At 48.3% G+C, this 26,490-nt stretch overlaps 2 protein-coding genes across 5 annotated transcripts in view; one reads left to right on the top strand and one right to left on the bottom strand.

The window, feature by feature from the left end:
• The window catches only part of S100PBP (S100P binding protein), a 31,745-nt gene extending 20,458 nt beyond the window's left edge, over window positions 1–11,287 (top strand). For all 4 annotated transcript variants that reach the window (XM_060140658.1, XM_060140659.1, XM_060140656.1 and 1 more), the window contains 2 exons: window positions 6,373–6,460; window positions 8,679–11,287. In XM_060140658.1, coding sequence (XP_059996641.1) covers window positions 6,373–6,460; window positions 8,679–8,820 — 230 coding nt within the window. In that variant the 3' untranslated portion in view covers window positions 8,821–11,287. The remainder of the gene's footprint in view (window positions 1–6,372; window positions 6,461–8,678) is intronic.
• Window positions 11,288–16,801: 5,514 nt separating this feature from the next.
• On the bottom strand, window positions 16,802–22,115 carry FNDC5 (fibronectin type III domain containing 5). Its single transcript, XM_060142718.1, has 5 exons — window positions 22,043–22,115; window positions 20,362–20,477; window positions 19,692–19,890; window positions 19,240–19,329; window positions 16,802–17,154 (listed from the first exon to the last, which is right to left on the bottom strand). Exons 1-5 carry the CDS (start codon window positions 22,113–22,115, stop codon window positions 16,802–16,804), a joined length of 831 nt encoding a protein of 276 aa, XP_059998701.1.
• Between the last annotated feature and the right edge of the window lie 4,375 nt (window positions 22,116–26,490).

The raw sequence follows: 26,490 nt of genomic DNA, 5'->3' as shown, positions 1-26,490 counted from the left end.
ATTTTTTAGTATTCTGTTTTATCTCCATGCTTGACTTATTACCTATACCTCTTTGTTTTATTTTCAGTGGTTGTTCTAGGGTAGTAGTTCTCACAGTTTCTGGTCTCAGGACTTGTTTACACTCTTCCAGATCATTCATACTCTTAAAAATTGAGGACCCCAAAATGTTTTTGTTTGTTTGCATTGTATCTATCTATATGCAACCATATTAAAAGTTATAACTGGTAAATTGTTAAAATATTTATTAATATATTTTAAGATAATTCATTGCATGTTAACAATGTTTTTATTAAAAATAACTATAATTTTCAAAACAAAACCAAAAGTTTAGGGAGAAGAATGCATTGATTTACATTTTTGCAGATTTTTTTTAACATCTAGCTTAATAGAAAACTACCAGATTCTCATATGTGAATCTGCATTCCATATCATGTTGTGTAGCCTCTTGAAAACTCCCCAGTACACTTTTGAGAGATTGCAAGTAGTAAAAACAAATAATATCTTAGTGCTGTTATGAAAATAATTTTGATCTTGTGAAGCCTCAGAAGGGTGTTGAGGACTCCCACAGATCCTGGGACATACTTTGAGAACTGTTGCTCTATAGTTTACAATACAGATCTTTAACTTTAATCAGTCTACCTTCAAATAATATACCACTTAACATATACTGTAAGGCCCTAACAATAGTACCCTTCCAAATCTCCATTTTTTGTTACTGTTTTTATACATATATTATAAACTCTTCAATACATTATTGCTTTTACTTTATTTTTTTGTTTTCTTAAAATATTTATTTATTGATTTTGGCTGCTCCAGGTCTTAGTTGTGGCACGTGGGATCTTCACTGCGGCATGCAGACTCTTAGTTGCAGCATGCAGACTCTTAGTTGCGGCATACACGTGGGATCTAGTTCCCTGACCAGGGATCGAACCCGGGCCCCCTGCATTGGGGGCACGGAACCTTACCCACTGGAACACCAGGGCAGTCCCTGATTATTGCTTTTACTTTAAACAGTTATCTTTTAAAGACACTTTTTAAATGAGAAAAGGGCTTTTGTATTTACTCACATATTTACCATTTCCAGTGCTCTTGATTCCTTTCCATCTCATATTTTCTTTTTTCCTGATGAACTCCTTTTAGTGTCTTATAGTGCAGGTCTGCTGTTGTGAAGCCTCTCTGCTTTTGTTTACTTATTTTATATTTGTTTTGCCTTCATTAAAAAAAAACTTTTTATTTTGAAAAATTATAAACTCATAGACTCATAAGAAGTTTTGAGTCTCACCTCAATTGTTTCCTTTCCCTTAGGGATTACAGTTCTGAGCAGTCTGAATATAGTTGTTTCATACATTTTGCCCAGTCTCTAGTTGCTTACAGTGGAGGTATGCCCATTCATTATGATTAGAAGTGGAAGTCTGCTTTGATTTTTACTGAAGACCATAAGCAGCAGTGATTATGTAAATTCTGTTTCTACATTTGCCATTACTGTTGAGAACATTCATACATTGTTCAATATCCCCTGTACAATACAACACTGCAGAAATGAGTTATATAATAATTCCTGTTTCTTTCTTTTGTTTTTTGCCTTGTATGCATAGAAAAAATCAGTCAAGATTTGTACTAGATCATCACACTTTTGTTGGCCTGGATGTTTGCATTCTGGCTTTCTACTTAATCTTTTTTCCCTTTTTTTTTGACCACACTGTGCGACTTGTGGGATGTGGGATCTTAGTTCCCCGACCAGATATTGAACCCGGCCCATCAGCAGTGAGAGCATGGAGACCTAACCACTGGGCAGCCAGGGAATTCCCTATTCCTATTCTATTAATCTTTTTGTAAAAGCAATAGCCTATACCCCTGTAGCACATTTTTTTTTCTTTCCTTCCCTCTTCATTCCCTCCCCTGTATTAGGTAGTTTTTTGATTGCATTGAATAAAGACATTGTGATTGCCTTTAAGTAACTGAGTTTAAGGATTTACAGGAAAAGATGAAGATTAGAGGCTCAGCTACATAGCTTGGCCTCATAATAAAAAGAATCAACCATAGAGCCAGGCCCCTTCAGAAATGGATGCCTTTGTTTCCTTTTCAATAGGTTTTCCCTGCTGAGTTAGTGATTCTGGTACTTCTAATCTTATCTATCTCTATGACTAGTGCTTCTGCTGCTCTCTATTAGCTATCTCAAGTGTCTGTCCTCTCCTAGAGCCCTACCTCTGTGTGCTGTTCTCTCTCTTGTTCTCATTATTAAAGCTCACATTCACATTCCAAGGGAGAGTATCTGATTGATTCACTTAATGACCTGTTGGTGCCAGGCCAGATCTTAGGTCATTAGCCAGCAGAGAGAGTCTCTGTTCTTGGTCATGTGGTACAAAGTATGGTGATGTATAAGACCTGTCAGAAGGGCCATTGGCATAGCAAGCATTCAGCATTATTATTACTCCTCCTTTATAACAGCTGCATATTTATAGATTGTTTCGGTGAACCGCTGATCTCATCTCTGAAATGTTGAGGTTTTTTCCTCCTAATTTCATTCTTAGATGAATTTCATTCTTAGCCACAAAACAAAGGACAGTCTTCACCACCTTTTAGCCACAACTTAAAATAAACCCATCGTACTGATTGTTGGTCCAAGAAAGCCCATCTGTTGGAAACTATGAAAAGAGAAAATTTAAATGTTTCTATTCTTGTTAGCATCTCTAAATTTGGAGGAAGAAGAGATTGAAGCTATGAGCTGAAATAAGGTTTTTGGATTAATAGCCCCACATGGGTTTGAATCCTGGCTTTCCCATTTACTAGATGATAGATGAGTATCTTTTCTAAGCTTCAGTTTATTCATGAATAAAATGGAGATAATGGTATTTGTCTCATGTGGTTGTTAGGATTAAGTGATAAGATACATGGAAAGCAGTTAGCAAAGTGCCTGGCACATAATAAATGCTTGATAAATATTAGCTCCCATTATCTCTAGATCATTAACCCTTATTAATAATAAAGGTTACCCTGGTACATCAGTTAAGTTCTTAGTGCTAATGAAAACTAACATTTCTTGGTACATAAGCCGAGACAATAGTTATTGAGCCTTTGTTTACTCAGCGCTGTGCTGAGGTACCAACTGGATATACAAGACATATTGCAATGTGATTCTTGCTTTCTAATCCCCACAGTGAAATGTCAGTCCTAGAAAATTTTTCAGGAAACTCAACCCTATGATGGTATTCTGTTATTGGAATTTGGGCTCTGTCACTAGCTGTGTAACCTTGGACCAATTACTTCTCTGTGCCTCTTCATCTGTAAATTGGGGGAAATACCTCATAGGATTATTGTAAGGAATAAATATGTTAATATATGTAAAGCACATAGGATACTGCCTGATACATGGTAAATGCTGTATGTAAGTTGCTGCTGCTAGATTATGACGCCTAGCAGTTGAATACTTGAAGCCTCATTGGGCCTAATTGATCAGTCTTTTTCTTCTTTTAGTTTAAAGTGAATAGGTTTCTTTGTAGGAGGTTTATAGGTATATCTTTAGTCTCCATCGTCAGGACAGTTTTATAGAGTCTACGTGGTAAAAGATGAGTAAGCTGAAGGACATGGTCTACAGATAATCTTGTCCCATTTGAGACTGGACACCAGACTTTCCATATCTTGCCAGCCCTCCTTTGGTGATGCTTTGGCAAGAAAAATGTATCTTGAAATTCTTGGAAAGCTGATTTCTCACCATTGAAATGTCCTTTTTGTGGGGGCTAGAGGGAGGGGGATGCTAGTGATATGAAAGTATGGTAAAGGAAAAGCAATTTGAGTAGAGACCTTTGATTTTAGCTTAACAAATCAAACAGGCAAGGGATTTTCTAATCAAAAGCTACTTCTCTCTTAAAGGGAAAACTCATTTCTTTCTTTTTTTTTTTTTTTTTGTGGTACGCGGGCCTCTCACTGTTGTGGCCTCTCCCGCTGCGGAGCACAGGCTCTGGACGCGCAGGCTCAGCGGCCATGGCTCACGGGCCCAGCCACTCCGCGGCATGTGGGATCTTCCCGCACCAAGGCACGAACCCGTGTCCCCTGCATTGGCAGGCGGACTTTCAACTACTGCACCACCAGGGAAGCCCAGGAAAACCCATTTCTGATTTGTAGTTCCTTTTCAAGAAGTGAGATAATATGTTTTATTTCCATATTAGTGAGATTGAGCATCTTTTCATTACGTTTATTGATTACTTGTATTAGTTTTGAGAATTACCTATTCATGTCCTTGACCTCTTTTGTTTTGTTTGATGAGGAGACTTATCTTTGCAGAATAAGGACAGTAAACCCTTGCAAATACGTTTCAGGTACATTTTTCATTTTGTCAGTTGTCTTCTTTTACCCTTGGTTGTGCTTTTTTATTTTAACTGCATAGAAACATTTAATGTAATGAATCTATAAATTTTTGCTGAAAAGTATCATCTCATTATGGTTAGAGAATTTCTGCTGAGTGTTATAAAGCATGTCATAGTTTATATGTAGACTGATCCACTTAATAAGCATTTTTTCCTTATAAATAGGTGATTGATTGTCACAGGCTTTGAAGAGTCTTTGCAAACTAACATAGTCCCGAGGCTGTAACACCATAATAATAATAGCTACCACTTACTGCACACTGCCTGAGTGCCAGAAGATATGCTAGGTCTTTTATGTACTATATCCCTAATATTTAAGTTCAAGCAAAATATTATTATTGTCCACATTTCATAGATAAGAGGAATGATTTACCCAGGGTTACAGAGCTAGTTAGTGGCTGGATTGGAATTTTAACTCAAGTCTGCCTAAACTCCAAAGTATATACTTTTTCTACAGAGTTGGGCTTCTTGAGGCTTCAAATAAATTATACTGGTCCTAAAAGTTAAGTAAATATCTTCTACCAGAACATGAAAAGATGGTCTGTCGCCTAGTTTGACAGCTCTTGGTTCCTGAGAGCAGGGTAGATACGATAATGAGAAGTATGTAAACCAGCTGAAAGAAGGGTCTCCACTGTCTAGGGCAGAGGTTTTCAAAATGTGGTTCCCAGACCAGCAGCAGCAGTAGCATCACTTGGGCGTTTGTTACAAAAGCAAATTCCCATGTCCCACTCCAGACCTACAGAATCAGAAACTGGGGTTGGGGCCCAGCAACCTGTTTTATATTTGCAGCTGATTATGATGCATGTTAAAATTTGAGAGCCACTGGTCTAGGGGAATTATTCTCTCTAACCATAATTTTTGGCTTTGTGAGCTTCAGCCGAATTCTCAGCCCTTAAGTGCAAAATAAGCATTATCAAATAGTGGCAAAAGCATGGAATCTAAAAAGAGCCAGTTTTTAGTCCAGTTTAATAATCATTTAAGGCAAGTTCACCTCCCTGAGCCATAGTTTCCCATCTCTAAAATGATTTTAATAAAAATCTATCTCCCGGGCTTCCCTGGTGGCGCAGTGGTTGAGAGTCCGCCTGCCGATGCAGGGGACACGGGTTTGTGCCCTGGTCTGGGAAGATCCCACATGCCGCGGAGCGGCTGGGCCCGTGAGCCATGGCCGCTGAGCCTGCGCGTCCGGAGCCTGTGCTCCGCAGCGGGAGAGGCCACAACAGTGAGAGGCCCGTGTACCGCAAAAAAAAAAAAAAAATCTATCTCCCTACAAGATATTTTTTTCAGAATTAGTAAGATAACATGTATAGTGCCTAGCACCTTGCCTGGCTCCCAGGTGTTTGAGAAATTGCCTCCAGTTATTTTTCTTGCTAAGCAAAAAGCCCCTACCCGCCTTCTATTCTCAACTTCTCTTGTTTCTTGAATGTATTTTGCTGTCTTGTGTCTCTGGGCCTTTATATTAGCTATTTCTACTGGATATCCCTACCTCCCACCCCTCCCACTAACGTCTATACATCCTTTAGATCCCTGCTTATAATTTACTTCCCCTGGAGGGGACTTTCTCTAACCCCCACTCCCCAGTCTCTGTACTCATAGCAGCATGTAGTTCTCCTGTCACTACATATCAAAGTTTTTGGAAACTGGTTTTTGCCCAGTTTTGCAAAGTTTTTGCCCGTCTTCTGTATAAACTTCATTGGGCAGGTCCAGTGTCTTGTCTGTACCATATTCTAGGACCCAGTAAAGTTTCTCACACATTATAGGAGCTAATAAATTGATGTTGAATGAATGAATGGTGGCTGTCATTATTGCTGCTTCTTCATCATCGTATCATCCAAGAGCAAGCTCTCTTCTCTGGCTTATAGTTTCTGTGCTGACTGCTTGTGATAATCATAAATAGATAGTATTAGGACCAGTGCCTGTTTTCTCCTTCCCTGAAAGTACATGTTTTGACCTAGGCTGACACGGTAGTTCACTGAGCTGCTTCCTAACCACTGATCTCTCTGTATCACAGGTACCTTGGGGGAGCTGTGTGCCTTGATGGGTCAAGTTCATCACATGCAGAACCCAAAATGGCAGCATCCTTCGGACCTCACCAGGCGGTGAGTGGGTGTTTAGAAGAAGGAAGAAAAGGGTAGAATTTTGCTACAGGAGAAATGTGGTAGGGCTTTGGTAGGGCTGTAATTATTGTTTAATTCCAGAGGTAGAAAAAGAAGTGATATAGTATAGTAGAATAAGAATTGGACTGAAATTCAGGAAACCTGGGATCTAATACTGGCTTTGCACTTTTTAACTAGCTATGTGATTTTGATCAAATCACTTCATTTCTCTGGTCCTCACAACAGTAAAATTAAGATATTGGACTAATTGATGTCAAAGAGCCTTTCTAGTCCTGAAATCTTCTGGTTTCTTGATGTAGTGTGGTTTTACAGATTTATTCAGTTACTTGATCCAATTATTCAGAGACCTTGGAGTCATCTGTGATTCCTTTCTCTCTTACTCCATAGTCAGTGCATTAGCAAATTCTATAAGCTCTACGTATAATATATCCAAAACCTGATCATTTCTCAATCATTTTCACTTGGATTGTTGCAAGTCTCCTAAATGGTCTCCCTACTTCTGCCCTTGCCTGTCTACTGTTCTCAACTCAAGCAGCCAGAGAAATTCTTTTAAAGCATAAGTCAGATTCTCTCTTCTTTGCACAGAGGTTTCCAGTGGCTTCCCATCTCCATGATCACAAGTGCCTATATGTTTTGGTCTAGGCTGACTTGGTTAGCTCACCACCCTCATCTCCTCTACTATTCACTTTGCTCACTCTGCTCTAGTCACACTGGATTCCTTGCTATTTCTGTTTTTCATACTGTTTAGTTTATTTATTTATTTATTTTTGGCTGCATTGGGTCTTCGTTGCTGTGCGCGGGCTTTCTCTAGTTGCAGCGAGCGGGGGCTACTCTTCATTGCGGTGCTTGGGCTTCTCATTGCGGTGGCTTCTCTTGTCATGGTGCACAGGCTCTAGGCGCACGGGCTTCAGTAGTTGTGGCTCACGGGCTCTAGAGCACAGGCTCAATAGTTGTGGTGCACAGGCTTAGTTGCTCTGCAGCATGTGGGATCTTCCTGGACCAGGGATCGAACCGGTGTCCCCTGCATTGGCAGGTGGATTCTTAACCACTGCGCCACCAGGGAAGTCTCTCCTTGCTATTTTTCAAGTATGTCAGACGTACTCCCACATCAGGGCCTTTAAACTTAGTGTTTTCTTTATAGTTGCCAAAATGACAGTAGTACTCGGAAAGGCGGTGTTGTGTAATAGTTATTAAATTCTGCAGTCAGATGTGAATTCAAATCCAGGCTCTTCTACTTACTCCACTCTACGACCTTGGGGAAGTTATTTTACCTGAGGCTTAGTTTCCTATCCTGTATAAGGAGTTAATGAGAGTACTTTTCTGGTAGGATTGTCATTAGGATTAAATGGTGTGAGATGTTTAAAGAATTCAGCAAGTATTTGCATATAGGGCTAGATAAATACCAAGTACTGTTAAAATTATTTTCAACCTGGGCTATTCCCCATAATCACCTATGGAGATGTCTAAAAATACAGATGTCCAGGGCTTGACTCAAGGGATTCTAAGTTATTAAGTCTAAGGGTGGAGAGAGGGGCCAAGAATCTATATCTTTACATTAAAGCTTCCCAGGTGGTTATTAGGACAAGCTGGAGTTGAGAATGGGGTGAAATTATCTCAGAGGGTCCTGCTCAGAACCCCAGCCCAGTACACAACTAAAGGAGGCTCTCAAGAAACTTTGAGTCTGTTCAGTTTCTAAACTTGCAGTGTGATTCTCACGTGATGCTTACCTTCTCTGGGAATTTTATTCTAATTTTAACTGCTGTGTCCTGAGCAACCTTGAGCTGTGTCAGACAGTGAAGTCCTGTTGGAGGTACAGGTCTGATGCAAGCAATAAAATATAGATCCTGTTCTAAATGTTTCCAGAGGGAGAAAATGGGTTTTTCCTGCTTAAACATTATTATACATTATACATTGGGTTTTCTTAGAACATTCATGTATATGGACCATATCACCATAATACCTGTATGGGAATTAGGTGGCTTTGGAAATTGGAAGGAAATAGAACTTATAGTGTGACTTTCATATAAGGAAAATAATATAAAATTTCTAAAATTATGAGAATCGAAATATAAAATGAATATCCAATTTCCAAAAGTAACAGTATTCTTTAAATAGTTTTCTTGGCCTTTTTTGTATACAAATAACCATTCCAGCTGAAACCCTCATCTGTCCTCTTTTTATTTTCCCTCTCTGCTGATAGAAACTATGCCCGGTTCCGACAGAAGTCTCTGCAAAGATACAGTCTGACTCAGTGGGTTGACCAGAACATGCGAAGCCACCATCGGTTCCAGCGTCTACCAGATTTCCCGTACAGTCCATTTGTCTCCTCCCATCAGCAGTGAAGGTCCCTATCCAGGGTCCTGTCCAGAGCAGCGTCTCATCTTCTGCTGTTTTGTGCTTTGTAGATTTTGAAATTTATTTTTCACAACATTTTAATTTAAAGAACTCGTCACCTTTTGGAAATGCTCATTGCTGACTTGAAATTTTTTGTATAAGGTCCTTCCTGTTTATGTGTGTGTATGCATTTAAGCAGTGTTGAGTTGATAATAGTTTTAATTTTTTAATTTAAATTGAAGGTGGCTGCCACCTGAAAGCCGGCATTAAGTCAAAACACCCAGGATCAAGCAAAACACCCACCTCTATGCAGAGGTGAAGTCTACTTCTGGTGCCCAAAAGAAATCATCTTTTAATCTCCTATGAGGAAGAGATTCTTTATCAGGCTGCAAGCCAGTGTTAATTATTGCTGATGACTTATAAATGGATACAAGTCACTTTTAACAACGCCTCTTACCTTTTTTATTTGAATCTCCGAATACCTGTCAGTATTTTAAAGTTGGTAATCCAGGACATCTGAAGTAGTTGAAAGGACAAATTAGAAGTATAAATCTTTTCTTCTTTTTGTACCTACTAGCTGCCTTTATTTTTTGGCTTTTTTTTTTCATTCTTCATTAAATTTATTTTGCACAATAGTGTTTACAAATCTTGTACATCTTAACTCTAACAGAAGACTGGTGACTAACAGCCCCTGTTGATTTGTGATCTTGTGACTGTCTGCCTTCTCTGCCTTTCTTCAAGGATATTCCTTCTTTTTTCCCCAGTGAACTTAGGGCTCTACTGGCATATTCCTGTATCCTGTTAGACATAGATATGCCTCTTAAGAACAGCCTTACTGTGCTTTTTATTGAAGAGCCACCCACCCAGAGTCTTGACTCTAGGACAGGCCAGAAAGCAGTGCTATTGAGAGGTGTCAGTTGGTCTTCAGTTTCATCTGCTGAACTCCAGTTCAAGTATGAGTTGACGTGTTAGTGAGCTTCCATCCTGTGGGAGAGACTTTGGAGAAGCTGTCTTTTGTCTCCATTATTAGTTAATAAGAGGTGCCTTTTGATCCAGGATCTCCTTACTTGGTCAAACCTCTGATGTACAGTTTTACAAAACTACTAAAGTGAATCTAAAATAGTTTTGATTAAGCCTGTGCACAAAGCATTACCGATCTTAAGGGTAATGCTATATGCAGCTATCTTAATGGATGTCTTAGTAGTTTGTTATTCTCTTTACAGACAGCTCTAGACATCTATTGGGAGATTTTGCAGTCTGGCATTTGTGCTGTTGTTCACTCTGTGTGACGGTTGTACCTAGTTGCTATAGCACACAGCCTGTGATACTGGGCTCATTGCCTCTGTCTGGTTTTGTTGTTCCATCAGCCCCATCTTTGTATGCAAGTAACCCATCTTAAACATCCTACCCTGCTTTAGAAACTGATTTGGGAGAAACTTGGTCATAGTTACCAGTAAACTTAGATGGATATCCCTAAGTGTTAACTATTTCTATCCAGTCAAGGATTCTCTTTTCCTTCGACATCTGGTTTAGAGTCTGGGACCAAAATGCAAAGGAGAAGTTCTGTTCAAAGGCAAGAGTCAAAATCTGTTATTTCAGTTGGCATTTCCTATATCAGTCACTTCTCCAGGTTTCCGTAAATCAGTATGATGGAGTGGGACAAACATCCACCTTTGGAACTATAGCATAGTTAGAATTAATTGTTGCTGGAATAATTAGCATTGCAGCTGTCTTGTTCCCCACAGATAGCCAAGGAGTAAAGGGACAGCCTTTTGCTTAGGCAAAAGTCTAAGACTCATGTTCCTGCCTCCCTGGTACAGGAGGGTTTAAGACTGATGTGTAATGGGAGCATCGCCTTTGCCAAATCAAATGAGTGATGGGTTAACGAGAAAATGTGACAATCACATTTCCTCTTTGCTCAGATAATTCTGTTTTTCAAGGTTTAGCAGCTTAATTAAATCTGTTGGACTGGGGGAGGAGAGAACTGTTCCCTAGCGGTTAACATGGTATTCTTTAAGAAGAAAAACAAAGCCAAAGAAAACTCATTATCAGGCATGTTCGCCTTAAAGACGGTAGTGGGTAGAATCTGGAGTTTTAATCTGTTTTTAAAAGCTACATATCTCACATTTAGTGTTGGCCTCTAAGTCTAATTTTCATGTAGAATTCTTGCCGTGTTTTATTTACATAAGCGTTGTGTGCATTTAACTGCCTACCTAGCTTTCTTTATCTGTGATGACATTCTCGCCACGGGGGTCTTGACAATGCAGAGTAGGAATGTGCTGTTTACATAGTTTACTTGTATATAAAGAGCCTGAAATAACCTTAGTTTTGCATCTAATGCAGGCCCCAGTTTACTTTGGTTGTTGTCAGGATCAATTATGAAAGTGAAGTTTGGTGCCTCCTCTTTATCATATATTTCTCCTTGTAGCAGTTGTATTTAATGTCATTGCAAAGAAATAAAAGTTCTTGTCGGTGGCTTATGTACCGTGGCCGTCTATTGCGGGCTCTGAAGGAGGGCTTCTTCCTTCTTTGTGCAGGTAGGTTAGTGGGGTGTGGGAGGGGCGGCAGTTAGTAGAATGTGGTACCGGGGAGGCGAGGGTGTGTGCTCCCTGTTCTTTTGAGGGTAAATTACAGTGTTAAGAAAGGCGTTCCAGCAGTTAAGAAATGTTGAAATTGATTGGGATTAGCAGCTACATATAGTGCACATCAGGAGCGTGACATAGGGAGAGCCTTAAATATCACTGTGCTGCTGTTTTTGCAGAGGGGGAAAATGGCTCAGCCCCATCACACAGACACTGCCTCGCATTCCTTCCTGTGGCTGATGGCTGACCCCTGTGTCTCTCTGCCTCTCCAGAGCCAGCACTGATAAGGAAGAAACTGAGCTACCTGGGGCATTCTCCCTTTGAAAGGGATGTGAGAAACCAGAATTGATAGTTGTTCTTAACCCAACTTCTCCAGAAATTGTTCCTAGAACCTGGGGTGAAGGTTGGATAAGTGTGGGTAGATGTGGGAGACAGCGTTAGATCACTTTTGTGAACCAAAGCTTCTTAGACTCACCCCAGGAGCAAAGATGAAAAGGAAGGCAGTAAGAGCTTGTCACCTGTATTAGCCAATGCTTTACAGTCTCAGCTTGTGCTGAGACATTAAGTAGCAACATACTTGGATAGGCTTCTCTGTCCTGCTGTCCTGTAAGTTTTGTGGGGTTTTTTTGCGGTACGCGGGCCTCTCACTTTTGTGGCCTCTCCCTTTGCGGGGCACAGGCTCCGGACGCGCAGGCTCAGCGGCCATGGCTCACGGGCCCAGCGGCTCCGCGGCATGTGGGACCCTCCCAGACCAGGGCACGATCCCGTGTCCCCTGCATCGGCAGGCGGACTCTCAACCACTGCGCCACCAGGGAAGCCCTGTCCTGTAAGTTTTTAACATGTAGCCTACAGTCCAGGTGAAAGCCTCAATATAAATTTTCTAAATACTCAGCTGTTTAATATTCTTGTCTGAATCTGAGGGTCCCTTGACCTATACATACACATATCCATTTTGTCCTCTCAGGTGTAGGTGTTCCTTTGTCCAGTAATTGCTTATTTCCTTTTTAGCAATGTGTTATTGTAGGCCTCAAAGGTTTCAGAGACTAGGCTGGATTCTCTGAGCTGGTGGCGTCCTTTACCCTCAGTTCGTTTTATGTTGTGGAGAAGTGAGGAGGAGGAGAAATGGACCTTCTCTAAAAGCTCATTCTCTAAACAGCCTGTTGTGAACTTTTACGGGAAGAAAAAGTCCCAACCACCTAAAACTAGAAAGCAGAGTTTCCTGCTTTTCTAAGAGAAAACAATTATTCCTAAGCTGATTCTAGGGTATGCTTGTTTTGTAGGCCAGAGCACCTGTCAGGAAAAAAATGTCCACTTGTCACAGGAAGTATCAACTGGCCAACGGTGGAATTCCTTAATTAAAAGCTCCTGCCCTGTCACTCCTCCCCACCTGTCTTCCCCCTATGACAACTGGAACATGCCACAGACAGAAAAATCTGACCCTCCCAGCACCCATTGGGAAGCGGTGGAATGTAATCTTTTGGACAACCTTTAAAGCCATCTAGTCCTGAAATGCTGTATCACTAAGGAATTATTTGTATACAAAGATCTCCTTCAATTCGGCTTCAAATAACATTTGAGGGTTTGGGAGTATTGTACCGATGGAGCTTGGGGGGTGGGGTGTCCCATTTACAAAAGCATTTTGTTCTTGGAGGCTACTTTTTAAAAGCAAAATCCAAAATCTGTCAAATAGGTTTATAGAGGGTGAGAAAGTAGAAGTCTGAAACATTACGTGACTGGGGTGGTGAGATGTTAAATATTTCTGTAAAGGGTTGAACTAGAGATCATACAAGTGGGTTCGAAAGGAGGCCTACGCTGAAAAGCTGGGGTTGAGGGGACGAGTGGAGAGAGGAAAGACTCGTGCCTCATAGAAACACCAGTCCTCCTTCCTTTCCGTAGACCCCGGGGTCTGTCTCCTGTCCCATAAGGAAACCCTTTGGCTCCTACTCTAGGTGGTGGGTGGGGTCTGGGAATCCTCTGTTCTTACCCCTTGGCTTTTGACAGATAAGGAGCCCAGGGCCCCATCAGAGAAGTAACTGGCCTGAGGGTCTCCTGCCTCAGTCCACCGTTCCTCCCACAGACCTGCTGTGGTCTTGCAGGGCAGGTCTCTCAGTCTCAGACAACTTGCCTGAGCCCTTCCCAAGCTGTGGGGAATCTGCAGATCTAAGTGAGGGGTGAAGAAAGGACCACAGCCCAAGTCACAGCCGTAGGCTTCCACTGTGTCACTAGTTGATTCGGGAAGAGTTCAGTTGTAGAACTTGGGGGTTTAGGGAGGTGATTAAAGGGAATGGTGTTTAGTGAGGCGTGTTGTTCACTCCACTCCCCTCATTCCCTAAGATGATGTGCTACAGGCACAGATAAGGTAAAGACAGCAAACTCCCATTAGCGGCACTCCCTGGACCCCACTGACAGCTGTTTATACCTGATGCTGACTTGGAGTTTCTCCATCATCTGGCACTAAACAGGCACAGAGGACCTGGGAAGTACCTCTCTGAGGTTTGGCTGGCAGTTCTGCGTGCTAATCGATTACCCACTCTCCCACCCAGCCTGTAAGACCTGCTCCCCTCTGCTCTCAGAACCTTCCAGAACAGCCTACCCTAAGCCCCACTCACCTGACATTTCCTAAGCTCCTCCCGGCTCTGGACAGAAATGTTCAAGGTGCCCCATTTACTGGTTTGCCCATTGGCTAATGGCATCATTCCTCTACCTTTCAGCCTGCTGCGGGATCAGAGTGATGTTCCTTTAACATCCCCGAACAGCATGCTGTGAATCCTGAGCTGCAGCAGGCAGCTTCTGCAGTCCCGCTTTACTTCCCCTTCATGCTGGGAGAAGCAGGACTGCATTCCCTTTGGCCAGGAAAAGCACCAACCCTATCCAGAGGGGAAAACCCTTTGTTTTAAAAACTGAGCTCCAGCCTGCATACCTATGCGGTGAGGCAGCCCAAGCTCGGTTTTGGGGGGGGGGGCTCAGTAATGGGATGATAGAGCAACTATTTTCTCCTCTTACACGTGCACCCCCATCTGTTAGAGATTTCCCTTCCAACTCCAGCTTGGCTGGCAGGCTTGTCCCTAAGAAGCTGCAGGCCAAAATGGAGAGAACTGACTCCCTCCTCCACACGTCCTGATTTGCTGCCAACTGCCAGAAAAAGAGGGCAACACTTGGGCATTTACCAGAAGACGAGGATGTGCCTTTTCATATGTCTTTTTATTTTACATTTAAAAAGTGGTTATTGCTCTAACTGGATCAGAGGTAAGGACCTCTCCCCTAAGGAGCCTTGGCCTTGCAGCCCCATTCAGCAGGGATGGAAGTCACAAGACAATGAGTGGAGCCTCATGCCCTCCCATGAGGAAGCCCTTAGTGTTGCTGACATCTGCCTTTCACCCTGTCTCTCCTCCCTCTCTGTGCTCCACACTCGGGCAAAGCAGAGTGGCAGCTGCCCCAGCCCCGAGAGCTCTTGTAGACCGCAAAGCAGGGGCGGTCACTGGGGAATGGCTTTCAGCTCTCTGGCTTGGGGGTCACCGCGCTTCTCATTCAGTTCAGCAGGTACTCACTGGGCGCCGACTGCGTGCCAGGCTTGTGCCAAGCGCAGTCGCCCACACTGTCGTCCTTAGCCACGAATGGAAGACGCAGAGGTCCGTCTCTTCCTATGCAGGCATTCAGCAGCCGCAACTTGTCAGTCCTAGGGAAGGATCTGCCTTCCTTAGCAAGCACCATTTGTTTTTTAAACCAGAAAGAGGCAGTGGAGGGAGAGACCTGTCACCTCACACCACTCAGGCTCTAGGGAAGGACATGAGGACCCTGGGTAGCTTTCACGAACCCTGGATGAGATGGCAAGATATGGAGACCCCAGAGGTCAGGACTGCTCTGACTGTCCATGGTGAATGGCTCGGGCCCGCCTTCCAGCAGCGTCCACCCCAGAGGGGGTGATTTAGCAGCCCCCAGGTGGTCCCAGGTGGATGTACCTTTTCAGTTGTGCAAGCCAGCACTGTTGCAACTCCAAGAGACTTTTCCTAAAGAAATGGGGCCAGTACCTTCCAGGTCTCTTTCCCACTTTGTCTCCTTCAGACCCCAGACTGATGATCTTACAGTCAAAATAAGGGCCAAAGAAGACAAAGGACACAGGCAACCAGCTCGGGGAATCCCTCTGCCCTCTGGAGTGAAGCCCTTCGGTTGTGTTTTCCAAAAGAGACAGAACAGATAACATCTTACACACTCGCAAAGTTGTGCATCGCGCCACAAACAAGTCCCTGATGGCTGGATCCAGCAAAGGCTTGATGGCCGCCAGGCCCCTGCCCGGCAGGCAGCCCCACAGCTTCCCTGAAAGACACAGCTTCTGTCAGTCTAGGTGCTTGTCATCTCCCAGGAGCTTTGTGCATTTTCTCAAAGAGGAAGCCAGTCCAGGAGAGGCGAGGAGGCAGAAAGACGGCTGTGTCTCACGCAGCTTTGCCTTTTCCAGGACAGGGCCAGGCCTTTTAGTTTTGTGGCTTATTTTTTGCAGAATTGGGGTTTGCAGTTCAGCCTTCTTCACCAGACTAGGATGGGGGGGCAGAGGGAGAACTGTGCAGCTAGCTGTGCCTCCCCCCATGGTAGTCCTCTTTCTCCCTGTGCCCATGGACCTGGGGACCAGCAGAGAAGAAAAATGAAATCCTTCTCCCTGCAGACAGGCAGTCATGCTTCGATGATGTTCACCGAGGGCTTGTTTGGAAACTGGGAGGAAAAAAAAATGAGAGAAGCGGCCAGGGCTAAATTGAACAGACTTCTTGCAAGGATGGAAACAGGGAGAAGACACCAGAAGGAAGGGAGCAGCAGGGCTGCAGCCTAAAAGCCAGGCTCTTGTTCTCAGGTGGAAGGAAAGGAGGAGCCCTGCCTGGATGTCTTATCTCTCTGCCTCTCAAACCCAGCCTTCGGCTTCACTCAGCTGAGTGGCCAGGACTGGGTCCGGGGCCCTAGCCGAGCATCCCGCTGGCTGGTTCTCTCACATCCTGCAGATCTGCCTCTGAGCGTAGCCTCAGCCACTGACATTACTGAGGTGCTTCTGGAGATGGTGGATTAATAAGAGGCTTCAGGAGAGCGCCAGAGAGAAGCCAAGAGAGAGGACAGTAAGCCAGAGGGTGTAAGGAGATGGAGGAAGGAGGAAATGTAGAGAGAGCCAGATGTTTGTTTGTTGGATAATCATCGTCAGAACCATGAGATTCTCTTCCGTTCTCTATGTCTCTCTTCTGAGCTGCTCAAAGCAAGCACTGAAAAGGTTTTCATATCTGTTTTACAGAAGAGGAAATGAAGGTACAAAGAGGTGAAGTACATGCCCAAGGTCATACAGCACAGCAGGAGCATGAATGAGCCCAGAACCCCTACTCTTGCTGTCCCGCACCTACTGGGAGCTCTGCCCTCCCTACTCACTGCCCTCTTTTTAAACCCCTACTGGCTCCTGGCACCCTGCAAAAGGAGAGGATCCAAAATCAATTTGCAGTGTCCCCTGTGTCACACGGGCAGCGGCCAAGCTTGGCTCTGTCCAGCTGCAGCCATGCCAGGCCCCATTGGTAGTCCCCAAGCTGACCCCTTCTGCAGCCCAGGGACTACCAGGGTGCCAGCCACGGGGCCCCCATCCAGGCCCAGGTTTTGCCCTCACCTTGCTGCGGAGAAGGCCCCCACTTTGGTGCTCTGGTGTGCTGGTTTCTGATGCGCTCTTGGTTTTTTCCTTGTTGTTATTGGGTTCATTGTCCTTGATAATGTCATACTGGCGGCAGAAGAGGGCGATGACGCCTGCAGGGGACAAAGGAGAGCAGTCAGAGGCCAGAGCCCCAGTCCTTGCCCCTCCACTTCATGCCCACTAGACCAGGCTGAGCTCCTGTGGGTACCGGGCTCCAGATGGCCTCTCACCATCTGGAGCCCAGTACTACTGCAACAGGCTGCCTCTGGCCTCTGGCTTCTGTGTCCACCTGTCCCCTTCCCCACCAGCCCCTTCACTGCTGCTGGGCTGATCTTCTTACAACATGCTTCTGATCGTGTCTCCTCCCTTTCCTTCTTTTAAACCTCAGAGGGCTCCCCTTTCCTTTAGGGCAAAGAGAAACAATAGCATTTGTCTAGCATGTGCCAGGCCCTGTGCTGGGCCCTGACATTCCATCTCACTGAGCCCTCATAGCTCTCTGAGAGCACTGGTTATTACCATCCCCAGGTTACGAGGGAGGGCAGTGATGAAGAGCTTAGATAACTCACTCAAGGTCACACGGTGGAATGGGGGTGTGCACTCCAGGGCCTGCACTCTCCTAAATGTTTATCGCTATCAAACTAATATCTTTTGCAAGTCCTATAGTATTAAGGCAACCACCTCCAACTCTCGTAGGTGTTTTCCCCATTTTTACCTCTATACTTGATTTATAGTGCTATTTCTTTTCTGTCTGCGCCACACGGCTCGCAGGATCTTAGTTCCCCGACCAGGGATTGAACCCGGGCCACAGCAGTGAAAGCCCAGAATCCTAACCACTAGGCAACAGGAAACTCTATAGTGCTATTACCTGATCTGTTTTAGAGATTATCTGTTGACGTCCCACCATGGCATATAGAGCCTAACCACTCCCTCTACTACCTTCCTCATCATCCTAGCAGAATTACCTCACAATTTCGAGTTAATTCACTATTCTATATTGTTACAATGATGTGAATACTGTCTGTGCCAAGACTAATAATGCACCATAAGCAAACCTCCCCTTTTGTACAATCCTTTGTTTTTCCAGCTTTTTTTTTTCAAGTGTCTGCTTTTCTTTGTGTCTACGGAACCTATTTTTCCATATGCTTCTAAAACAGAGGCTGTCCTCTCAACCACGATGCTCATATAACTTCGACATGGTGTTTAATTCCCTCAAGAAGGACTCCAGTCCACTTGACAGCCTCAACATCCTTTACCCCTCACTTTCTATCTTCTCTCTTGGGTCGCAGCTGCAGAGTCAGACTGAGCTTAACTTCCTTCTTGAACACACCATGCCCAGAATACCCTTCCTTTTTTGGCTGCCTGGTGAACTCCTACTCATCCTTCAAAGCTCAATCCCCATTTACCTCCTCTCTGTGTTTTCCTTGATTTCTACTCCTAGCCCCAGAATTAATTCATTCCCCATCCTCTGCTCCCATACATGGTGCTATTAGAGCACCCATCACGTTGAATTATTGTTAAGTACGGGCCTGGCGTCTCCCAGACTTCTTACAAGCACATGGCTCTTCTTAGTCACGACTGTAGCACTACTCTCTGGAATGGAGTGGCTGTTCAGTAAATTCTGGTTGAGTTGAGTACAAAGGTGATGGTCTTTATCCCCAGGGAGCTCACAGACAAGTGGGAAAAGAGAAAGACAGGAACCCAACTAACTTAGCTAAGAAGGGCTAAATTTAGAGAGGAGCACACAGGGTGCCGCGGGAGCATCGAGGCAGGAGAACATTCTAATGGATGGGTTGGGGAGGTTTCACGCAGGCGGTCTCCGAGTTGTGTCAAGAAGGATGAGTGGGTTAAGAGGGTGTCCCAAGCCTGAGCTGCCCAGGCCTGAAGCACCTGGAGGCACAGCAACCCGGAAGAATACGGAGAGGCTGCTGCAGCCAGGGCTGGAAGGCCAGGGGCTTTGGCCATTCATTAGGGAGGGCACTCACTCATATAATCCTACGAGGCAGCTACTGAACTGCTATTTTTTTGGTGAGAGGTCAGTTAGAGAAGGGATCCGATCTGGCCCCCAGAGCAGAACTTAGGCTCCTAAGTCCTCTCACTGCCTCCAAGCCCCTCACCCTTCGTTTCTGTGAGTAAAGGGTCTGGTGAGGGTCCTCCACTTCCCCGAGGTGAAGTGAAGAAGGGCTTGGGGCCAGACTCACCGGCCCACATGAACAGGACCACGACGATGATCAGCACCTCGCCCGTCCGCAGCTGTTGGTTCCTCCCCATCTCCTTCATGGTCACCTCATCTGTGTGGAGAGAGACACTATAGCTCCAGGACTCCCTGGGCCCCTGCCAGCCACATTTCTAGGGCCAAGTGCAAAATATTAAGGGCTTATTTCTATAGGTGCCCACACACCTAACAAAAAGAGATTCTAGAACATGCTGATGGCTACTTGGGTGGCACCGACTAGACTTAATCCAGAGCTGAAAGTTTGTATCCCATAGCTTGGGGGACCAGAGTGGGCCTCCCTCTCTCAGGGGCTGCTTGGCTAGGCAGCAGGGGCTGGGGGAGGATGGGGGGCTCACGCTCTCCTCCAGCCGCCCGCCGCGCTAGCCCTGACCGCCCCTCCCCGCACCCCCTCCCTTGCTAACGGTGGCCCGGGCCTGCCTTTGTTCTTCGAGGCCATCTTCTCAGCCTCCCGTGGCGTCTTAAAGAGCACGGGCTCGCTCGCCGGACTCTGGCCCTGAATGGAGATGGCCTGCACGTGCACGATGTACTCGGTGTCCTCCTCCAGGTCCCAGAGCGCGCACGAGCGGGTGGTGGTGTTCACCTCCTGGATGAAGCGCAGCATCCGCACGTCCTTCTTCTGTGGAGCAAAAGCCGGGCCCCAGGTTTCAGTGCCCAGGCCCCTACCCCACGTCTGTCCACCTCTCCGGCGGTGATAAGGCCTCACCTGGCTACCATGTTAAACCCCGGACATCCACAATCTGACTCAAGCATCCCATCACCTCTGCAGGTAGGTATTGATATCTTCATTTTACAGGTAAGGAGACAGGTTCACAGAAGTTAGGGAAATTGCCCAAGGCCATACAACTAGCAAGAACTGGAGCAAGGTCCTAAACTCAGATCTGTTTAAGATCAAAATCATGCCCTTAATTCCCAGATTCCAACCAAAGGATTCCCTTCTGGGGCCTCCCTTCCCAGCCACGTGTGCAGCTTTCTGGCCATCTCTCTTGCTCCTCGTTCCTTTTTCCTTTCTCTTTCGGCACCCCTTCCTCCCCCGTCCACCACTTCTATCTTGATGTGTTCTTCCCTCCCAGGGACCCTCAAGGGTTACCTGCTGAGAGATGGCAAATCCAATGACGACCTCATCCTCCAGGACGTCCCAGCTCACCACTGCAGAGTTGGCCTTGAGGTGCCTGACGGTGACATTCACTGGGGCCGAGGGGCTATCTGGGGGTGGGGAGGCACCTGAGCCTGAGCACCCCCTGTCGTGAGGCCCAGGCCCATGGTCTCATCAGTATGACAAGATAACCTGGGAAGGGCCATGAGGTGGGAAGGAAGAAACCCAGGCCTTCCAGTGGGATTGGCACCTGGGTCTCAGTTCCTTAGTGGTTGAAGAGCCAGGCCTGAGAGGCCCCAGGCTCCTTGTAAACAGGGTGGGAACCCCTGCTGGCCACAACTGGCCCCACTAGGTTTCAAGCTAAAATTGATGAGCCCGGGCCAGGGCCAGGTCTAAAGGAGGAGGAATGAGAGGTGAGGAGACAGGCATGGGGGAGACATAGGTGGCCGGGCTGCAGGAGCTCAAGGTTAGTCTGGTGCAAAGCAATCAGAAGGCTCCCCAGTCCAGTGCTCTTTCTACAGAACTGCACTGTCAAGTGAGTGACCTTGAGGGAAGGAGAAAGACCCAGAGGTCGAGAAGAGCCTAGCTGGGTGAGCCCTGGGATGGGAGTGAGGACCAAGAAAAGAAGCCCCAGTACTGTGGAGACCCAGGCAGGATGAAGCCTGGGGAAAGGCCTCTTCTCCACACCCCTCCAGCCCCAAGAGGCAGGTGGGAAGGCGGCAGAGGAAGATGGGGTCACTCAGAGCACGGCCCCTCAGTGGAGTCAAGAGAACAGGGTAGGGCCTCTTGGATGGGAGGAGAGGACAAAGGGGACCAGATGAGAGGAGGGTGATGAGGATGGTGGGGGTCAGGGAAGGAAGAACTTTCTAGGAGAGGGGCAGCAGACTCACACAGCTTCTGTATCCCCCAAGAGGCAGGCGCTTAAAGGGGAAGAAGACCTAAGCCTGAGCCTCACCCCTCACCTCATAGGTCTGGGGCCTGGGGAGACAAAGACAGACGTGGAGGCAGAGAGAGACAGAGGGTCACAGACAGGGGCAGCAGACACAGAACCAGAGAACAGACAAGTGGGGTATCAGAGACAGACACAGGACAGAAGCAGGGAGACAGCACTGAGCAGCCAAGGAGAGCTGGGTCGGAGGAGAGATGAGCACGGTGGCAGCAGCCAGAAGGGACGGGGACAGGGCGTCAGGAGGGGCGGGGTGAGGAGGAGGCCAGGCCCCAGGGGGCAGGCCAGACTCCAGGCTCGGGTCCACCCCACCTGTCCCCGTGCCCTCGGGTGCCGGTCCCCATCCCCCTCACACAGTGGGACCCCATCCCGCTCGACCTGCAGAGTTGGCCTGCAGGGCTTTGGGTCAAGGAGGGAGGCCCAAGGTGGGGGGACCGGTGTCCTCAGCTGCTCCCTGGGCCAGAGAAAGGAGCTAGGGCTCCTGAAGGAAAGGCCTGGGGTCAGGGCAATGGGATGAGGGGGCTGGGGAATCCCAAGACCGTGGATCCCAGGGCAGTGGTGGTGGGAAGGGGTTTGAGAGCTGGAGGTCGGGTCTGGGGGTCAAGCAAGCAGGAAAGGGGCTGGGGCGTGGGGCGAGGGGAGCAGTGAGCGGGCCTGAGACGGGGTCCCCAGGGAGCAAGCAAGGGACCCGAGGATGCCCGCCCGCGCCCCGCGCCCGGACCCCCTTACCCGCCTGCACCAGCGCGAGGCAGACGCAGCCCAGCCACAGGCGGAGCGCGGCGCGGGGCGGCCCGGGGTGCATGGCGGCGGCTCCGGCGTGCGGCAGCCGCTCGCGCTGGCGCTCCGGCCCGCGGCCCGCCCGGCCCGGCCGCCCCGTGCCGCCCCGCGCCGCCTGCATGTCGGCTCCGCGGACAGCGACTCCCGCGCGGCGGCGGCAGCGGCGGCCGCGTCCACGTCGGGCGCCCGAGGGGCGGGGCGCCCCCGCTGCGGGGAGAGGCGCGGGGGCGGGGTGAGGGGCGGAGGGCGCCCCCTCGCCGCCCCCACCCCCGATGACCCGGCCCGCGGGGCTTCGCCGACCCGCGCTGCCACCCTCTCGCCTGTGCCGGAGCCCGAGCGGGGTTCTCCGTGCCCCACTGTGCTCAGCCCCAGGCTCGCACGCAGCCTCTCTCCCCGCCGCGCAGCCCTGACCCGGCCGCCACCGCTGCCCTTTCCCGAGGGAGAGGGAGGACAAGTGCCACGGAGACTCTCCTCTGGGCTCCCATCGCACCCGCCCCAAAGCTGACCTGCCCTCCCGCGCCTGGGGGTCCCCACCTCTCTCCCCTCCCCAGCCCCAGACCCGAGGCCTTGCAGGCTGGGACAGGAGTGAGCAGAGGGGAGCAATCCTAGTAGGGATGGGGGTGACTATAGAGTGCTCCGTAGGTGCTGGGGTGCAGACAGTAGGTGCTCAGCGTTTGCCATGGGGCTGAGAAGAGGGTGCTCTGACTCACTGGAGGGCCTAACTCTGTGACCCCAGGCCAGTCCTGCCCTTCTTGACATCCATTTTTCCCTCCATAAAGAGAGCAACAGCATCTCATAGATGCCAGCCGCGCGCCGGGGGCTTTACTTGCATCACGTCGACTGCTTCTCACTGCAGCCCTGTAAGGGCCCGCTCTGTTGTCCGCATTTTCCACAGGAGGAGACTGCAGCTAGGAGAGGTTGCTTGACTCCCCCAAGGACCCACAGCAGAGCCAGGATTTGAACAGAGGCTGATTTGACTCCCCATCATGTGCTTGACTGGACTGCCTCCCACCTTGGGATCCCTGAGATCCTAAAACTTGCCCGTGCCAGCTTCTCCCCAGCCAGAGAACAATCTGGAACAGTCTCTTCCCAAGAGCAGGGTGAGGGAGGAATGGCTCCAGCCCCCCTGCCCCCACCCTTCTGGACTGGTTGAAGGATGTGAGCAGTGAATGAGCTAATGACTCTGAAGTGCAGGGGACTTTGGAGACGTGGCCAGCAGCCACAGTTCAAAAAGGGCTCGGGTGACCCCTCCCTCATTACCCTGGGGACATCCATAAGCCTACCACTGTCCCTACCTTGGTGCCACACACCCTGCTGCCTAATCCACTCTTTTTCTGATCTTGGAGTGGCAGAGAAATACCCTCACCCTGCGCCCACCACCCTCTCCCTAATGAGAGGACCTCTGGAGCACCAGACACCTGGGGAAGCTCCCACCCACCACCCTGTGTCACTCTCCACCATGAGTCCCAGTCAGGGAAACTAGGTTGAGGAGAGAGGCACAGACCAGGGCCTCAGGGCCCCTGACATGGAGGGACCACCCATCTTTCTAAATGACCCCCTCCCTGCACTGCCTGAAATTCCACCACTAGGGGCGCATCCCTTTGGGTCTTAAAAGCCTTCTGGGGCTTCCCTGGTGGCGCAGTGGTTGGGAGTCCGCCTGCCGATGCAGGGTACATGGGTTCGTGCCCCTGTCTGGGAAGATCGCACATGCCGCGGAGCGGCTAAGCCCGTGAGCCATGGCCGCTGAACCTGCGCGTCCGGAGCCTGCGCGTCCGGAGCCTGTGCTCCGCAACGGGAGAGGCCGCAACAGTGAGAGGCCCGAGTACCGCAAAAAAAAAAAAAAAAAAAAAAAAGCCTTCTGGTCTTCAGAAGCCCCTGAAAGAACGAATTCTTTTTGAAAAAGGGACACCTTGCAAAGTTATCCCACAAAACATCTTCAAGAGCCCCCGGCCTCTGCCTCCATTTTAGATTAAGAAACTGAGGTTCAGAGACGGGAAGAGCTTGGTGCAAATTCACGTATCGAGTCCAGAACAGCAATAGAGCCTTTGCCTCCTAATGCCCACCCCTCGACTCCTGTACTGCCCCCCAAGTCTCTATTTGGTCACCTTGGGAGGGGTGAGATGGGAGGGGGCTCAGGGGTTCTTGCTGAGCAGCAGAGCAGGCCTAGGGGTACTGAGGGGCTAGCGGGTTAGGTTCTGGCCCCTTCTGCTTCCTCAGCCACATACCTTATCCTGGGGCGAGCCTCAGCTGGGACCTCCACCTGCTTGGGATAGGAGCCAGGGAACCAGAGCACCTCTCCCTCCCGCTCCTTCTTCTCTTCTCTCTCTTTTTCTTTCTCTCACCCGGCAGCTGCTTTCAGCCTCACCCCGCCCAGCCCCGCCCCACCAGCTGCAGCTTGGCCCCTAGGGACCCCCCCCTCACCCACCAGGCAGGAAAAGACAACCCGGGGCCTGCAGGAGCAACTGGAGTCTCCTCAGGCCTCATCGCAGGAGCCAGCAGGAAAAAGAGGGGTCAGTTAGAGGTCACAGAGTCCGCTCCTGTCCGTGCTGGGGAGAAAATGAGGGAGAGACAGGGTCCTGGTGGGGTGTGGAGTCCAGTCCAGCGCTGGGGAAAGGGGAGTCTCAGCGCCACCCGCTGGCCACGTTGGGTATAACCCCAGGTAGATGTAGGGCACTGGGTGGGCGGAGATGGCTGTGTCTGAGGCTTTTAGAGGGATGGGGAAGCGTGGCTGGAGGACGGGGCATGAAAGACAGAGAGGATTTGGAGAGTTGTGGCTGCAGGTGTGCAGCCTTCCCAGGCCCCATGATGCATGGGGTGCTTGGGCATTACCTCGATTCTGGGAAAAGTCCTGATGCCTGGAGCTTGGCAACCAGTGGAAGCTGGCTCTGGAGTGGGAAGAGCTGGGAGGATTTAGAGCCCCCCTGGGTGATCTTGGGAGAGAGCTGTCAGGACCAGTTCCTCTGTGTGCACCATCTGTACACCATCTCTTAGCACAGGGCTAAGAGCAGTAGACAATAAGTGTGTTGAACATAAAAACTTGTTCTTACAACATATATTTATTGAGACCTATTATGTACCAGGCTCTGTGCAACCTTCTGGAAATACAGCAGTGGAAGAATGATTAAATGCATAAACGGGGATCTGGGTGGGGGGCGTGAGGGGTGGGCCTCTGTCCTCCAAAGATGATCTGCATTTGGAGGACCCCACAGACACCTCCTAGGGGGCTGACTGGTCACTTACACTTTGGCACCTGGTGAGGTCACCAGCATTTGGAGCCTCCTGAGTGTCCAGAGCTGTCCAGAGTCCCAGCCCCTAACCCAGGCTGCAGGTTAGCATTTAGAATGGGGAGGTTCCTCTTTGCCACCTAGAATGGTCATGGCCCTGTCTAGGGGGTCCCCTAGATACACAAACCCCAAATCACAGGAGGAATTAGGAGAAGGGAAGGAGATTGCTTTGAGGACCAGTAATCAAGCGCCTACCCAGACTTGGCTTTTTGTCCATGTTATTTTGAGTCTTTGGCTGATAAGTGTTATTAGCTCCTGTTCCAGATCAGGAAGCTGAGGCTCAGAGAGGTGTGAGGACTCACACTGGGTAACACAGCCAGTGAATTATGGAGCCATGTCTTAAATTCAGTGATGCGGCTTCAAGTTCAGGGCTTGATCCAGTCTGCCTATATCTTCCCTTCAGCTCTGAGGGCTCCTCAGAGGTCCTGGGCCCAGGGCTCACTAGAGGATAGACATTTTCCTCCCCTGAAGGGCTTGAGGGGGCTGGCTGCTCCCAGAGGCAGTTGCTAAGCCCAGGCCCAAGTCCATACTGGAAAAGGGACCCACCACTCACCTAACACTTTCCACATGCCAGAGCACTACATACACTAGAGAAGTTTCTCTTGAATCCTCACAACCCTAAGAAGTTGGGAATGTTATACTCATTTTACAGATGAGGAAACTGAGTCTTAAAGAGAGGAAGTAGTTTGCCATGGGTCATACAGCTGGGAGACACTGGTCTGGTCTAATCCCCCAAAGTCCCCATCACAGCAATGATGAGGCCAGCCCAGATCAATGTTTCTTGAATGCCTGTGCCAGGCAGTCTGGGCTGGGTGCCAAAGACATCGTGATGAACCAGATTGGTCCAAGTTCTTGAGGAGCTCCTTAAGGAGAGAGATATTCTTAATATACAAGGAGAGGACTGCCTTATGGACCAGGAGGGACCAAGGATCTTCAGGGGCCAGGAGAGAGTATTAACTTAAAAGGAAAGCAGGGAAGGCTTCTGGGAGGAGGTGACACCTGAGTTAATTAGTATTGACAGTCAGATGGGAATTAGTCAAATGAGGCAAAAAGGACAGAGGGAAAAAGGAATCATTGGCCTGAGGCCTGGGAGAGCATATTGTCTATGTGGAGGAG

This window comes from Lagenorhynchus albirostris, chromosome 2 (assembly GCF_949774975.1).
Source record: "Lagenorhynchus albirostris chromosome 2, mLagAlb1.1, whole genome shotgun sequence".
Lineage (NCBI taxonomy): Eukaryota > Metazoa > Chordata > Mammalia > Artiodactyla > Delphinidae > Lagenorhynchus > Lagenorhynchus albirostris.
This window is presented reverse-complemented; position numbering and strand designations above follow the sequence as displayed.